General features: G+C 37.0%; 2 protein-coding genes and 1 long non-coding RNA gene across 7 annotated transcripts in view; 2 read left to right on the top strand and 1 right to left on the bottom strand.

Moving 5' to 3' along the window:
- LOC149501910 (uncharacterized) overlaps positions 1–16,459 on the top strand; it is a 184,396-nt gene that overhangs the window by 130,216 nt on the left and 37,721 nt on the right. The gene's annotated exons all lie outside the window — the stretch shown is intronic.
- LOC114252367 (uncharacterized) lies at positions 5,595–8,608 on the bottom strand. 4 transcript variants are annotated; one of them, XR_016323855.1, is made up of 4 exons: positions 7,666–8,608; positions 6,848–6,904; positions 6,170–6,608; positions 6,068–6,084 (listed from the first exon to the last, which is right to left on the bottom strand). XR_016323855.1 is itself a non-coding variant. In XM_089731427.1 (3 exons), exons 1-2 carry the CDS (start codon positions 8,055–8,057, stop codon positions 6,853–6,855), a joined length of 444 nt encoding a protein of 147 aa, XP_089587553.1. In that variant the 5' UTR covers positions 8,058–8,608; the 3' UTR covers positions 6,166–6,608; positions 6,848–6,852. The 4 variants fall into 4 exon arrangements, 2 of the variants coding, with proteins under 2 accessions (XP_089587552.1, XP_089587553.1); XR_016323856.1 differs by having other exon boundaries at positions 5,951–6,084; positions 6,143–6,608; positions 6,848–7,812; XM_089731427.1 differs by lacking the exon at positions 6,068–6,084 and having other exon boundaries at positions 6,166–6,608.
- On the top strand, positions 11,110–13,861 carry LOC114252136 (uncharacterized). 2 transcript variants are annotated; one of them, XM_089731412.1, is made up of 2 exons: positions 11,110–11,255; positions 11,647–13,861. In XM_089731412.1, the coding sequence occupies exon 2, from the start codon at positions 12,606–12,608 to the stop codon at positions 13,734–13,736; it is 1,131 nt and encodes a 376-aa protein (XP_089587538.1). In that variant the 5' UTR covers positions 11,110–11,255; positions 11,647–12,605; the 3' UTR covers positions 13,737–13,861. The 2 variants fall into 2 exon arrangements, with proteins under 2 accessions (XP_089587538.1, XP_028042444.2); XM_028186643.2 differs by having other exon boundaries at positions 11,116–11,255; positions 11,672–13,861.

The following is a 16,459-nucleotide window of genomic DNA, read 5'->3' as shown; positions in this document are numbered from 1 at the left end:
TCACAACAGGTCATACCACCAGTAGGACTATTAAAAAGTGCATCTGAGAATACAGACCGCCGAGACACCTTATGTACGTGTTGTGTCCAATAGGAAATTCTTATCAATGGTGTCGTTATTTTTTCATTCTCGAATATTCTAGTTATATATCGAGAGTGTTCTAATGGCGCCAAGAATGTTTTCGACATAGGCAAGACTAGTCTAGAACAGTGGTCGGCAACGCGCGGCTCTGTAACTCTTCGGCTACGTCTCTTCCACGAAATATTTTTTATTTATTTATTTCAATAGGTAGTGTTTCATCTAGCTATCTATATCTGGGTCCTATTGGTTGACAAAGTTTCCGATCACTGGTTTTTCCTTATGAAGGATTACTGGTGGCCCAAAAGCCTTTCCAATTTTACCAGGACTGATGGGCGAGCAAAGGCTCAGCCAGGAAGAGTGGATTAAAGGACGTGTCTGGGACCTAAACATATTACAGCCAACACGTAGGTACTGTGGGTTTCGTAGGCCAAGTACATAAGAAACTATCTCATCTAGTTTTATTTAATGGGTAGTATTTAATCCTACAACTGTAAACGCAATTTTTTCTATTCAAATATTCGAAATTACCACAAAAAATACTGAATTGCACACTAAATTTGCTCATCAAATAAATCAAATATAATATACTGTTTGATCTATAAAGCTAAACTGTTTTACTAAATGACTATTTGTTAACTAAAAGTAAAACTGATAACTCTGTGGGTGCAACAAAATATTTAAACCCATTACCTATTAAACTGTTAAGAACATGAGTTATTCTAAATGAAACACCAGTTAATCAGTCATATTTATCTAATTAAAGTGCACAAAAAATCAGCTAAGTGCAATCTTAATATACACTAACAATTGCAAAACAGTAAGGTAACTCAGTTTTTGTCCTCCTCCTTGCGTCGTATTCCTCATTGCTGAGGGTCGTGACCACCCTTTTGTATCACCTTCGCACGCACGATCTTTCTCCATCCATTCTTGTCTCTGGCGGTGTGGAGGGCGTTGTGAAACGTGGAATCAAGAGCGGTGCGGATCTGGTCGGACCAACGTATTGGGCTGCGCCCTCGAGGTCTTTTCCCATCTGCCTTACCAGTCACGATGAGCCTCTCGAGATTGCTACCATCCTTCCGTGCGATGTGACCAAAGTATTCAAGGACTCTGCGAAGACACTCGGATGACAGCCGCGTGGAGATTTTGAGTTCTTGCAAGATTGATACGTTGGTCCGAAATGCTGTCCACGGAATACGCAGCACCTTTCTCCAGCACCACATCTCAAAGGCGTCAATGCGTCTGCGGTCTGCAGATTTCAGTGACCAGTGTGCTTAGTGCGAGTTTTGTAACGTTCTCACTAGCGAGCCAGTTTGGTCAAATTTGTATGCAATTGGAACAGCGCCCCTAGCGGCAAACGTACTCGGTGTTATTTTGTGAGTGCGAGTTCATATTAACGTTGTGATCTCGTAACCGAGTAATTTTACCGAAATGAGTACTACGAATGACATTTGTGCGAGTGCGTGTTACAAATTAGTGGATTTTAACGTTTCGATCGAGTATTTCTTTAGTAGTTTTATTTTTCCAACTAGAGAGGCAAAAATATCATGCCATAGAGCCTAATCTTTTTTTATGAAAAATGATAATATGGAGTGAAATGGATTTGATTAATTTGAAGCATTAATCAATTGGCATGGAATGAAATGAATGAGATCAGATAATATGGGATAAAATATAATCTCTGCAAAATGCTGATTATATACTGAGATTTTTTTCAGTGGACCTTTTCGAAGACTTCGAGAAGCTACGTCCAGCGGTTTTGTTTAATTTTTTAAAATTTTCGCACTTTCACAGATACTAAACAGTTAATAAACCCACGTTACTTTGTTATTGCACAGATGGGTGGACGAGCTCCCGGCCCACCTAATCTTAAGTGGTTACCGGAGCCCATAGACATCTACAACGCAAATGCCGCCTCCCACCTTGAGATATTAGTTCTAAGGTCTCAGTATAGTTACAACGGTTGTCCCACCCTTCAAACCGAAACGCATTACTGCTTCACGGCAAAAATAGGCAGGGTGGTGATACCTACCCGTGCGGACTCACAAGACGTCCTACCACCAGTAATTACAAAAATTAATTTTGCGGGTTTGATTTTTATTACATGATGCTATTCCTTTACAGTGAAAGTCAATCGTAAACATTTGATAAGTACGTATTTCATTAGAAAAATTGATACCCGCCGGCGGGATTAGAACACCGGTGCATTGCAAGATACGAATACACCGGACGCCTTAACCTTTAGGCCAAGACGGTCTCAAAATTACACTTATACACGAAGAAATATTAAATACGCATTAACTAAGAAACATTAAATAGACAAAATAAAACAATTCACACAATTTAGCTCCTCGCGGTCCCTCCAAAATGTCTTTTCATCTTTTTTCCTAGTTGTTCAATTGTAAATGAATAAATCAAAATCAAATCGAGTTTACGTTCTATACGGTGAAAAATGAAGAATTGTGAGTGTGAGTTGAGATATGCTACTCGCTTCGCAGGGCGTTTATTCACCGAGAGCAGCAATAATATTATTTCTCGTATATTGGTAGCACGTGATGTTTTGGCATTAGACCGTCTAAATGAAATACAACGTATTTTAACAGCATTTTAATGGGAACCGACTACTTTCAAAATTATTCGGGTAATGTCACGTGTTCAATACTATTTTGTACCTTTAGAATTAAAGTGGCTCAACCCAAAATTCTTAGTTTCTGGTAAACTTCAATATTGTAATACAATAATTGTATTTTTTTAGTTTTTCGGTTTAAACACTTTAAGGCATGCCATTTTATTTGAAAAAGACAGAAAGAGTACTTAGTCCTTTTCTAGACTAAAAGAGACTGTTTAATTTTATAAGCTGATAGAATAATATAGAAAAGAATAATAGGATACCCTCTAATCGTCACATTGGAAAAAGGTATGGCTTTATCATTTTATCATTTAAATTATTTTTTATTGCACTTATAAAACTAATTTAATTTACAATATGTAACTACATATATCTATAACTAATCCGTACTTGTCAAATTCCTCATAAATTTTCAATATTCTTAATAAAATTCCTATCAATAATATACAAGTGCAAATGTTGAGCTGCTTGCCAGAAATGATATAATAGTGCTTTGTTTTTTTGTTGTTTCCTTGTAGGCTGCCTGTAATAATCTAAATCTGTGTGAAAGGCAATAAATGATTTTATTATTATCTACTAACGGTAGTCCAGTGGTCGAAATTTGACCATAATTTATTTAAATTTTAAGTTTGAACATTATTATAGTTCTATTGTCACCTTTCTATTATCATCATTTCTATAATAATCATTGCTCTATGTCGCCAAGGCTACATTATAGAAAAATAATATTAATCTATTCTCAATTTGACCACAGATTGATAAATCAATAAACAAAAAAAAGTATAAATGCATGTGTGTGTGTGTGTGTCAAATACATGGTAATGTGTGTAAGGTTTTTTTATTCATTTAGTTTATTTTTTTATTGTTTATGCACAGTTAAAAAAAAAAATTAGCAATCTGCACTACTTCTCTATATTCTCTATAAGTGTGGGAAATTTCATACTTCTCCGTCCGCGCAATTTTCGTAAAAAGGAGTCCAACATTTTTGCTGCACGTATTACCTACTTAAAATGTAGGTTCTTAATAATAATACATAAGTGTTTTGAAATATAAAACTAATCTTAAATTTTTTAGTTATACCACTTCCATTCTAAGGGTGCAATTTCGTAAACAAACTTTGCCGTAATGGCGTAACCTTTAAAATACACGAAAACTGCCCAGCATAAACATATTTTTTTAGTAACTTTAATAGAAGTATTAGAATTAGAAGTTTATTATAGAATTTATTTAATTGTAATTACATATTTAGACATACTTAACATAATTAATCTTGGAATAGGTAATTATTTCAGCTTTTTTTAATTAAAGAAATTATGTTTTACATAGGTTTAATCTTTTACCCGTTGAACGTTTATAAAATGATTGTATTTACGGTAATAGTGTTGATGATCTTCATTAGGTGGCCCAAATATACTAAAATTATTACGAGCATCCATCCTTATTTATAAATGTGTAAAGAAGCAAAATTATTATTACATTGTTCAAATTTCTATATAATTTATAAATATAAATCTGTACGTATGTACCTGTAAATATGTATATTGCGCGCGTGTGTGTGTGTGTGTGTGTGTGTGTGTGTGTGTGTGTGCGCGTGTGTATGTGCGTGTGTGTATATATTTCTATAATAGATAGATACACAGTGTGCAATTCATTTCGAAATTATTCTTGCCCATCTAATGGTTGTCTGGAAGAGATCACTCTTAGCGATAAGACCAAGAAAAAATGTTTCACAATATTTATTCATTTTGTGTACAATAAAGAATACTCTTTCACTGGTGGTAGGAACTCTTGGGAGTCCACACGGGTAGGTACCACCACCCCGCCTATTTCCGCCGTGAAGCAATAATGCGTTTCGGTTCGAAGGGTGGGGTAGCCGTTGTAACTATACTGAGACCTTAGAACTTATATCTCGAGGTGGGTGGCGCATTTACGTTGTAGATGTCTATGGGCTCCAGTAACCACTTAACATCAGGTGGGCTGTGAGCTCGTCCATCCATCTAAGCAATAAAAAAAAAAAGCAACTCTATCTCGCTCTCTCTCTCTCATCAAACAACTCTTTAAAAAAAAAGCAATGATTTAATAAGAATTAAATGAAAAAGCAAAGAATTAATATGTATTTACAACTAGCTAGACGTCTATAAAATTTTCTAACCGAAAAAATATATGTGTATAAACCATTAGAATAGATAAAACCTTAAAAAACAACATTATTATTAAAAACGAAAGAAAAAATCTTGATATTGTATTGGTTTCACGGCAAAATTTTTAGTGACTACTTAACTTGCTTGAAAGTGAAGAAATACTCTCAAAATCCATTAATTTGCAACTCGCACTCGCACATACAATAATCGAGAGCCTCACTTCGGTAAAGCTATTCGATACATGAGACAGCAACATAAACAAACCTTCTCTCTCCCACAAAATGAGATTCATAAGCTTACCACTAGGTGGCACTGATACAAACTCACACAAAATAAACATAAAATTAACATCGACTGAGTAATTAAAAAAAACTCGCACTAAGCACAGGTACATTACCCATTACCCGACTAATTATAACTATTGTTAGAAAGCTTGGCATTTCAATTAAACGCCTTAAAAAAAACCTTGCGTGCTACCAATATAAAAGAAAAAATTATTGCTTCTCAAGATGAATAAACGTCCTGCAAATCGAGTAACTCGCACTCAGAGCTCCGCACGTTTCACCGTGAAGAGCGTCCACTCGATGCGAGTCATTCGATTCGATTTTTGAAACTCGCACTAAGCCTACAGGTCTCAGCGCCATACGAAAAAATCCAGAAAACTAGAGTCCTTACCAGTTTGGTTTTGGTCTTTACGGATATGTTGTATAAACGGATCCTCAGGGTGGCGGCGACAATTGAGACAATTTACTTCCACACGAAATAATATATTCTCTTTAGTACACGTTACGGTGGGTAGAATACGAATGCAATAGAGATATGCTAACCGTCGGTATTTATACAATCATCTTGACCTATTTTAATACAAACTGAGTAGGTAATATTAAACATTGTTCATCTTAATTATTCTGCTGATTATTTACGTACAATTATTATTTAATAATATCGAATTATGTAACAAATAACATTAAGACTTATTGCGCCGGAAGCTGTCAAGCGGAAGGCGCCAATAAAATATTATAAGTATAAAGAAATATGAATGAACTATTTACTTGATTATGAAATTACTAATTATATTATAAGAATAATAAGTTCTATATATTTTCTAAGTTCGTAAATAATTTATTATGTGAGGCCGGAAGTGTTGCTCGATAACATTCGGCCATCCTGTATATGCCGTGTCCCACGGCGATCAGCGCTGCTATTGGCGCCTGGTTTGTCGCTGGTGTATGGCACCTGAAATTGACATGTTTAAGCAGTAATTATATCTTGTATTATCTAATTCATACGACACCTTTTATTTATCATAGATCACACACACCTTTTATTTGTTGTACATCACACAGATATTATTTGTACAGCTTTTATTTGTTGTATATAACACAGCTTTTATTTGTTGTATATAACACAGCTTTTATTTGTTGTATATAACACAGCTTTTATTTGTTGTATATAACACAGCTTTTATTTGTTGTATATAACACAGCTTTTATTTGTTGTATATAACACAGCTTTTATTTGTTGTATATAACACAGCTTTTATTTGTTGTATATAACACAGCTTTTATTTGTTGTATATAACACAGCTTTTATTTGTTGTATATAACACAGCTTTTATTTGTTGTATATAACACAGCTTTTATTTGTTGTATATAACACAGCTTTTATTTTTTGTATATAACACAGCTTTTATTTTTTGTATATAACACAGCTTTTATTTTTTTGTACATCACACAGCTTTTATTTTTTGTATATAACAGCTTTTATTTTTTTGTACATCACACAGATATTATTTGTACAGCTTTTATTTGTTGTATATCACACAGCTTTTATTTGTTGTATATCACACAGCTTTTATTTGTTGTATATCACACAGCTTTTATTTGTTGTATATCACACAGCTTTTATTTGTTGTATATCACACAGCTTTTATTTGTTGTATATCACACAGCTTTTATTTTTTGTATATCACACAGCTTTTATTTTTTGTATATCACACAGCTTTTATTTTTCGTACATCACACAGCTTTTATTGTTAACTGATGCAGCCTCTATCCTGAAATAGTTTGATTTTGTTTTATCAGTTACTTGCAATTCTGAGTCAGTAGATTGGTCAAGTATCATAACGTTCATACTACTTTGTAGACTCATTTTTATTAGTAATAATTTCCACGCGTGCTTATTAATCAATTATGTTTCCATTCAATGATTTTGTCTCAGATATTAATTATTTTTAAAAAGCAATCTTTCGACCTTACAAGTCCACCCAAAAGTACATAGGACATACAGCCCAGCTCAAAATATACAGAATTCATAAGAAATGTTTCATTAGTGTTAATATTGAGGTAAACTTGTACCAAAGCAGCACTTTACTGTGATATTATACAGCTGTGTCCTAAATACATCGGACAAGTCTGTCTGTAATTTTATTTCACTAAGAGTACTATTAAAAGTTTCACTACTACCCACGAATTTAACAGAATTTTGTGATATTGATATTAATCATTGATTCTCCGATTATTAAATCTATATCAGCGATGTCGTAATTCGTTATTTCCACAAAGCCACAATAATGTTGTCTATATGAACATTCACGGGGATGTTCCTAAAGAGGTCGACGAGTATGAGCCTCCAAAACCTCTCATTGTAACCACGGAAGACAATCTTTAATTTTTTAACTTATCAGCATATGCCACACAGAATATTTAATTTGCTGCCCATGTCTATGTATGCAATGAGACTAGAGCCATTAATTAACATTATTTTTTTTTGCAAATCTATGCATACGCTGTATGTTGTAAATAAGATATTACTCACTTTTGGGTGTGAAGAGCTGGCCGCATACCATCAGCTGACCGACGTGTGTCCCGGGCGATGGCACACCTCGCAGCGCGGCTCTTTGCAGTTCTTTGTTTCATGACCTTCTCTTCGGCAGGCGTAACATTTCTTTGGTTGAAAGTCGGTCCCTCTTGCAACTGGAGCAACAGCACCTTCTCTTCTCCATGTGGTAGCCATTCGCGGATGTGTAGTATAGTTGCGGTGGTGTATCGCACAATCCCTAGCCGACCCACGAAGACATATCTGCATGATGAACTGGCAGTCTTTGTTGTCCCATCCATATACGTGATCCAACTGGTCGATCTTGTGCAGCCATCCCTTGACGTTGCTAGATTTTTCATCCGGCCGGAACGTTGGAATAACCTCCGCATCGGTTTGGGTGACACGTCGCATTTTATATCGCCTGTGTTTCTCAGCGGTCTCAAATCCGTCAATGCATGGGCCTGGCATAATCCCGCTTCTGAAGTATAAACGGATCCTCAGGGTGGCGGCGACAATTGAGACAATTTACTTCCACACGAAATAATATATTCTCTTTAGTACACGTTACGGTGGGTAGAATACGAATGCAATAGAGATATGCTAACCGTCGGTATTTATACAATCATCTTGACCTATTTTAATACAAACTGAGTAGGTAATATTAAACATTGTTCATCTTAATTATTCTGCTGATTATTTACGTACAATTATTATTTAATAATATCGAATTATGTAACAAATAACATTAAAGACTTATTGCGCCGGAAGCTGTCAAGCGGAAGGCGCCAATAAAATATTATAAGTATAAAGAAATATGAATGAACTATTTACTTGATTATGAAATTACTAATTATATTATAAGAATAATAAGTTCTATATATTTCCTAAGTTCGTAAATAATTTATTATGTGAGGCCGGAAGTGTTGCTCGATAACAGTTGCGATCTCTCCAGATTTTTCCGAGCTGAGTCATGGCACTCCTAGCCATACCAATTCTCTGGCGCGCTTCCTTCTCGCACGAGCCATTGTTACTAATGTTGGAACCCAGGTAGTTAAAATTGTCCACTATTTCTAGGTCTAATGCGCCAGTGAGTTCCAATTTTCCAGACCTATCCACCACCATGACTTTGGTTTTGGACCTGTTTATGAAAAGTCCCATCTCCTTGCTTATCAGTTTTTTTAGGTATACTTGGCGCTCGTGCGGGGCCAGTCCCTGGCCGTGGGGGTAGGGAATTTGCTGCAACAGCCGCAACGCATCATCGCAGTCAGGGTCATTCGTGGTTTTCGAACCATCTCTTTCGAGGCGGCGTGTGTACTGGCTGGGACGCCGCCTTGGGTCCTGGAGGCGGAGCCACTCGCCTCTGACTATCAGTGGCGGGTTGACCTTCGTGCCCGGGGCGTGGCACGTCCCAGCCCCAGTGTGGTCAAAGCGAAGAGGGCCCAATCTCGGCGGTCCGTGCTAGAGTCATGGTTCAGGCGGCTGGCCGATCCTTCGGCTGGTCGTCGAGGCGATTCGCCCAGCCCGTCAGGACTGGGTGAATCGTGACAGAGGACGCCTCATTTTCCAGCTCATGCAGGTGCTCACTAGGCATGGTTGCTTTGGTGAGTTCCTGCACCGAATCGGAGCCGAGCTGAATGCAGAGTCCCACTATTGTGGTTGCGACTTGGACACGGTGGAGCACACGTTAGTCGTCTGCCCCGCATGGGAGGGGTGGCGCCGTGACCTCGTCGCAAAAATAGGAAACGACTTGTCGTTGCGGAGTGTTGCATCGATGCTTGGCGATACGAGTCGTGTAAGGCGATGCTTGACTTCTGCGAGTGCACCATCTCGCAGAAGGAGGCGCTGGGGCGCGTGAGAGACGCACAAGCCCACCGCCGTCGAGCGGGGGCCATGGAGGCGGATCTCGCTCAAGCCCTGGCCCTCTAAGTGTTTCAAGTCCCCCTCACATGTCGGTCTGGGGACCGGCGAAGGGGACCTAAGAAGACGACGTGCAAGCTACTCTGCACGCGTTTTACGCAAGAGCATCCGGGTGATGGTCGGCTATCCTTGACCCACGCTGGTTCTGACCCAGCGGGGCATTCCGTAGTATAACCTATTCTAACCGGAGCCATCTTCCAGAAGGCGGGCTTCAGATGGCCTGCCGACCGAGAGTATGTTTTTAGCTTCTACAGTTGGTGTGACATATTTAACTCGCGGTCCAATCTTTGAGCTGGATCGAAGGAGAATTTGAAAATGATTCCAACTGATCTGGAGACATCAATATTCTGTAATAAAGTCTTCTTTTTTTGCGCGTCGCAAATTAATGCTTTTGGTTGTAAAGAGTTTGGGAGAAAACGCTGTTGCAAAGAGTTTCAAACAACATTTAGAAATCTTGTATTCGTTCAGAAGTTCAAAAGAACGAAAGAAGTTCAGAAGAACAAAAAGAAATAAAGTTGGGTGATGGGGATTTTAGCTATACAAGTAGTAAAATCGTGGAATGTTATTTGATAATGTAAACACACATTATCTGTTATACAGCTTTCGAAAATGATTTTGAAAATTCCGTTGTAAGAGATGGTTAATTTAGTGTGCAAATCAGTATTTTTGTTATACGCTAAGTAATTTTGACTTAAAATCTGTATATTAGTGGTTTCAGCTAGATTTTCGTTGTAAATTAGATAAAAAAGGTCATCTGATTTTTGTTAATTTTATACGTGTTTTAATAAAATGTGTTTAGGTAATCAAGTAGTTAATTTGTTACGCAGTCATTTATGTGATATGCAGTGGATTATTAGTTGGGAGATTTAGTTTGCATGCATTTTAAATAGAGGAGCAATTAAAAATTTCCCTTATTTAATCTCTTCCTAATTGTTTAGTCCCAAATAAATCAACTTCAGTTCATTCGATCCAGTCCATTAAACGTTGTTCTATCTTTTTTCATCTAACCGAATATAATATTATATGACTAGGCGGTACAGTGAAATTACATTGCCTTTTTCTGTTAATTTTGTTTTTAAAGGTATTTTATAACCTGGTTTTAGGTTTTAGGTCATGTCTTATTTTAATCTAAATTCTTATTTATAAGAAAAATGATAATATGGATTGAAATGAAATGAAGATAATTGATTTGAGACATTAATGAACTGGGATGAAATTAAATGAAATGAGATGAGATGAAATATAATCTCAGTAAAATGGTGGTCATTTACTAAGATTTTTTCAGTAAACTTTTTGGAGGATCCCGAGAAGTTACGTCCAGCGGCTTTGTTTCATTTTCCCACATTTGTGCACTTTCACAGACATTAAACAGTTAATAAACCACCATTATTACACATTTAAACCCGAAGAAACACTAAATAGACAAAATAAAACAAATCACACAACTTCAATCCTCGCGTTCCCGCCAAAAAGTCCCGATTATAATTGATTGACACTATTGACCATAGATTATACACTTAATATAATTGAGAGTTTGAGTGAGAGCTGTTGACAGTGTTCAAAAAGCTTAAGCTGTATTTTATTAGTTATAATTTGAAAGAACTTTATACATATGTACTCACAAAAATAAAAAAAGTATTTTTAATTAGATCCCAAATAGAACTCGAGATGTAAGTTTTACGTGTTTTCTAGTTTCTCGGACTCCTTCTTCGCATCTTGTCCTGAGCAGGGTACAACAGTTTACAATATAACGGACATTCCGAACTTAATTCTTCAAGTTACCGATGAAACTCACATTACGGTCATAGCGGACTCCGGTCATGATCCCTTTATTGAAACGTAGTGCAGCCGTTATTACAATAGAAATTTCGACCTCGTATGAAAATTTCAAAGTGGATAGTGACATTCCAGTAGTGATTTGTATGGGCTTTAATAGTAACTTAAAAACAGTTAAAGCTTCATTTCTTGATACCGGTGCCGCAGACAGAGAACTCTCTAATTTAAGCTCACAATAGACTATATAATGCTATAAAAAATGATTATGTATACATTTCTCCGCAGCTAAAATTGTCGTTTCTTCACACAGGAGACGAAAACTTCGTCCCGGATAAAGTATGTAATTAAAAAAGCTACAGATTGGAGCCACTCTGAGAGGCAGAGTCTCTGGAAGGAATATGAAATTGATTATCTCATACAAGAAGCAAAAGTTCTACTATATTTAGTCCTAACATTCCATTGCACTTTGCATCAGATGTTTTGATGCTCGATTGGTGACTCTTGGTTGCGTGTTGGCTTGGTTGAGTTGTGATTTTAAGTTTGATGAGACAATAGAAGGAGATTGGAGGAGACATATACATGCATAAGTGCAGTCTGTGATATAACGACATCGATTCTGCATTTTATTCAGTGTGGTGCAGATTAATTTGCAAATATTTGAGTTCTATTAATATTTGTCCATCACAACAAATTCAACAACCCACAGACAGACTCATAATCAAGACTATAGATGTGTACAGCAGTTTAAAGTAAATAAGATCCAAATTTAATCAAATTCTGAGAAGTTCATTCAACTTATTAGAGAATTAACTGAATGTGCAAATTAAAAAATATAATGTTGACACTCAAAATAGAATGGATACTATATATACACACATTGACAGAATAAGTCAGTCTTCCATACTCGCCTTACGAGTGAGATAGTCAACATCTACCAGATTAAAAGAAGAGATGTAAATTGAGTAGAGTAAGGGTCGGAGATAGGTAGCGGAAGGTCTACCTTATGCATACAATGTAGCGCATAAATACATAGAATTATTTGAGAACATGAAGGACAATATATATTTATATACTTAACTATTGTTAGGTGTTATTTTAATTTAATGTTTAAGAAAGACATACTCTTCGGAGGAAATGCTTGTTTACGGTTTATTCAGTATTTTTCAGATGTTTGTTCTTTAAATATGTTACTTGGGAAACTATATCAGGTGTAAAAAATTTGTGTGAATCGAAAGTTTTTATAAATGATTAATTTAAAAACACATGTCAAAATGCGCACAGCTCAGAAACCTTATGTTTGTGAAGTATGCCAGAAAAGCTTTTCAAAAATTTATAATTTAAAAAAGCACCACAGAACACATACTGGAGAGAGACCGTATATTTGTAAAATGTGTACAAAATGTTTTGCACGAAATGATACATTAGAAAAACATTTGAGAACACATACTTCAGAAAAACCTTATGTTTGTGAAGTGTGTGAACGAGCTTTCGCCCAAATTGGTCATTTAAGATCGCACCTGAGTCTGCATACTGGAGAGAAATCGTTCTTTTGTGGGATATGTGAAAAAAGCTTTTCCCGAATCGATACTTTAAAAAAACACACAAGAATACATACCGCAGAAAAATCTTTCATTTGTGAAGTGTGTAAAAGATGTTTTACACGAAGTAGTGATTTAAAATCTCATCTAAGAGTACATACTGGAGAAAAACCGTATGCATGCGAAGTTTGTGAAAAATGTTTCGCACATGCTGGTAATTTAAAAACACACATGAAAATACATACCGGAGAAAAATCTCATGTCTGTGACAAGTGTAGTAAAGGATATGCACACCTTTCTCGTTTGATAATTCATCTCAGAACACATACTGGAGAGAAACCTTTTGTTTGTGATGTGTGTAAAAAAAGCTTTTCACGAATGAGTGGCTTAAAAACGCACATGGCAACACATACTGCAAAGAAGCCACACGTTTGTGAAGTCTGTACGAAATCTTTTGCACATACTAATTATTTAAAAAAACATCTGCGTATACACACTGCTCAAAAACCCTATGTTTGTGAACTATGCGAAAAAGACTTTGCACATTGTGATTATTTAAAATCACACATGTTAACGCATATGGAAGATAAACCTTACATTTGTGAAGTGTGTCTAAAAGGTTTTTCGCAAACAAGTCATTTAAAATCACATATGAGAATACACACTGGAGAGAAACCTTTTGTTTGTGAGGTATGTAATAAAGGTTTTAACCATATCAGTCATATAAGAACACATATGAGGATACATACTGGGGAGAAGCCGTATGTTTGTGAGGTGTGTGAGAAAGGTTTTTCACAAATTGCTCATTTAAAATCACATATGACAATACATACTTGAGAAAAACCATATGTTTGGGAAATGTGTAAAAAAAAAATTTACACAAATTGATAATTTATTAGTTGTTCTGAGAATTGTATTATAGATTAGATTAAATGCAAATTATACTTATAAGAGTACCAGTCTTACCTATTTTTCTTTATGCTGGTCAGAAATGGATGGAGAAAGTTTCTCGCCGGATCTTCTCGGTGGGTCCCGTTTTCGATTCGGTGGTAGATTCAACTTAGCATTGCCCTTGCTAGGGCCAGTGTTAGCAACACGTCCGGTTTAAGCCCTGAAAGTTCATCTACACGCTAGGGCAATGCTGATATGGTCTCTCAAGGCTATCAGCATAGAAATCAAAATAAAAAAAGTCGCTAGTACTTAACTTGTGTCGACTATATCTACAACTTTTCAGGTTTTTTAATTATTGCTATGATGAGTGGTCGATCTCACAGCCCACCTGGTGTTAAGTGGAGCCCATAGACATTTACAACGTACAGTTCGACCAAGCTAAGTTTGCACTTCGCATCCCTTAGGTATGGTCTGAAAAAAGGATTCGCTATGACTTTAAAAATGTAAACAAATGTTTGCTAGATTTTACTTTGCATTTATTGTTTTTAACAATGTATTATACATAGGTACATTAGGATATAGCGATATCAGGTTTTTGTATTAAGACCACCCGGGCATTCTTGCACTTTTTTTTGTATCCCAATTGATCAGTAATAATTTTCCTTTATGTTTCCTTATCAGGAGTATGTTTCTCCCTTCACTGTGTATGACCTTTCCTTTCATTTTTGTTGCCCACGTCTAAACCTAGGACCTAAACCTAAAAAAAAACCTTGCAACGAAAAAGATCGGACGATACCTCTGGGAATGACGCCCAGAGGATCCCGTGATCCGCCACCTACGAAGGCGCCCGGTGGAAGTCCAGCATCTCCCTCGCAGACGAGATATGAGTTCTAAGGTCTCAGTGTTTACAGTACAACGGTATAAGATAACTCTCTACAAAACTTGCATACGCCCCGTCATGACGTATGCAAGCGTAGTGTTCGCTCACGCAGTCCGCACTCACTTGAAACCCCTTCAGGTTATTCAATCCCGATATTGCAGGATAGCCGTCGGAGCACCATGGTTCCTCAGGAACGTGGATCTCCATGATGACCTGGAACTTGACTCGATCAGTAAGTATCTACAGTAGGCATCATTGCGCCACTTTAAAAAGGCGGCACGACATAAGAAACCTCTTTACTACATACCCGATCGTGTAGACCGAATGGTAAACAGTCGACATCGCCCAAAACACGTCATTTCGGATCCTACCGATCCACTAACGGTGCTTTTAGGCACCTCAAGCACCGGTCATCGTTCTCGTCAAACCCGTCGCTTGCGACGAAGGGCTCGACGAGCGAATTAACCCATAGACACAGCCAACTGAGTTTCTCGCCGGATCTTCTCAGTGGGTCGCGTTTCCAATCCGGTGGTAGATTTTGCGAAGCTCTGCTCTTGCTAGGGTCAGTGTTAGCATCACTCCGGTTTGAGCCCCGTGAGCTTACCTACAAGTAACGGTTACGCTGAAATAGCCTCTCAAGGCTATCAACTTAAGTAGGGAAAAAAAAGAAAACAACGGCTGCCTCGCCTTTCAAACCGCAACGCATTACTGCTTTACGGCAGAAATAGACAGGGCGGTGGTACCTACCCGTGCGGACACACAAGACGCCCTACCACCAATAATTACGCAATACATACGGTTTGCTACAGCTCTACATTTCACTGCGGAGCCGTTGGTGGTTGACCCTTGCGATTATTCTTATTTTTTAAAAGTTTCACTTCTATCGTGTGTAACTTGCACACACACATTTTTTGTTTTGCAATTCTTTTTTTGGGTATCCGGAGTTCTCAATTCTGTGAATAGTTGACAAAGGATTAATGAAATGTATCCCAGCAGCACGAAATCCACTAATTATATTTTTACTTTGTGTAAGTTTCGAGGCATCCAGTAATATCTTCAGTAATTCGGGGAATATTTGTGTTATAATAATAATTTATATATACAGTCAAACCTGGGTAAGTGAGAAAACTCTATAAGTGAGAGTAATAGCCAGGACCCGTCATTTTAAGCTCCCAAAACCTCGATTAGCGAGAAACAGAAACAGTAAGAGAGAGTCGTTTTTCCCTCATGGACCTCCGTAAGTGAGACTGCTACTTATCGATACCTCCATAAGCGACAGTCGAGCTTTATTTATTTATATTATTAGGAGGAACAAATCACAAAACAAATTACAAATTCATCATTTGCTATTTTATGACTCATTCTTAACTTTCGTGAAACTTCCTACCATTGTTTTTGTATTGTTTTCTCGTCAATATTGAACCTGTTCTATTTCGTGAAACTAAATAACGTTGTTATTTTATCGCATTCTTTTCGAATGGACACGTGTGCCTGTGTACCGTCCTGTTTGTCGGACTTACTCAGTTTATCGTTAATCAGTTGCGAAGGAAAGTTCTGTTCTGCATCATGTCAAAACGGAAAATTAAAGTACTGTCATTAAGTGAATAGTGAATGCGTTTGAATCCGGAAAATCGCGAAATGAAATTCAGAGGGAGCATTAGCGAGAAACTCGGGTTAGTGAGAAACCTCTATAAGCGAGAATGAGATTGTGCTCCCTTGAACTCTCACTTATCCAGGTTTGACTGTAATTATATTTGATCGTCTGACCACTGCCTTATTCGTGCTACCA

The sequence above is a fragment of the Bombyx mandarina genome, chromosome 11 (genome assembly GCF_030267445.1).
Source record: "Bombyx mandarina strain Sakado chromosome 11, ASM3026744v2".
NCBI lineage: Eukaryota > Metazoa > Arthropoda > Insecta > Lepidoptera > Bombycidae > Bombyx > Bombyx mandarina.
The sequence above is the reverse complement of the archived record's forward strand: the minus strand, read 5'-3'. Positions and strand labels throughout refer to the sequence as shown.

Bases quoted from the DNA above. Each gene is read 5' to 3' on its own strand.
- LOC114252367 (XM_089731426.1), bottom strand. From the start codon at position 8,057: ATGCGGAGGTTATTCCAACGTTCCGGCCGGATGAAAAATCTAGCAACG. The intron at 6,085-7,665 runs GTGAGTAATATC...TGTCAATTTCAG, and splicing joins CCAGCTCTTCACACCCAAAA to GTGCCATACACCAGCGACAA.
- LOC114252136 (XM_089731412.1), top strand. From the start codon at position 12,606: ATGATTAATTTAAAAACACATGTCAAAATGCGCACAGCTCAGAAACCT.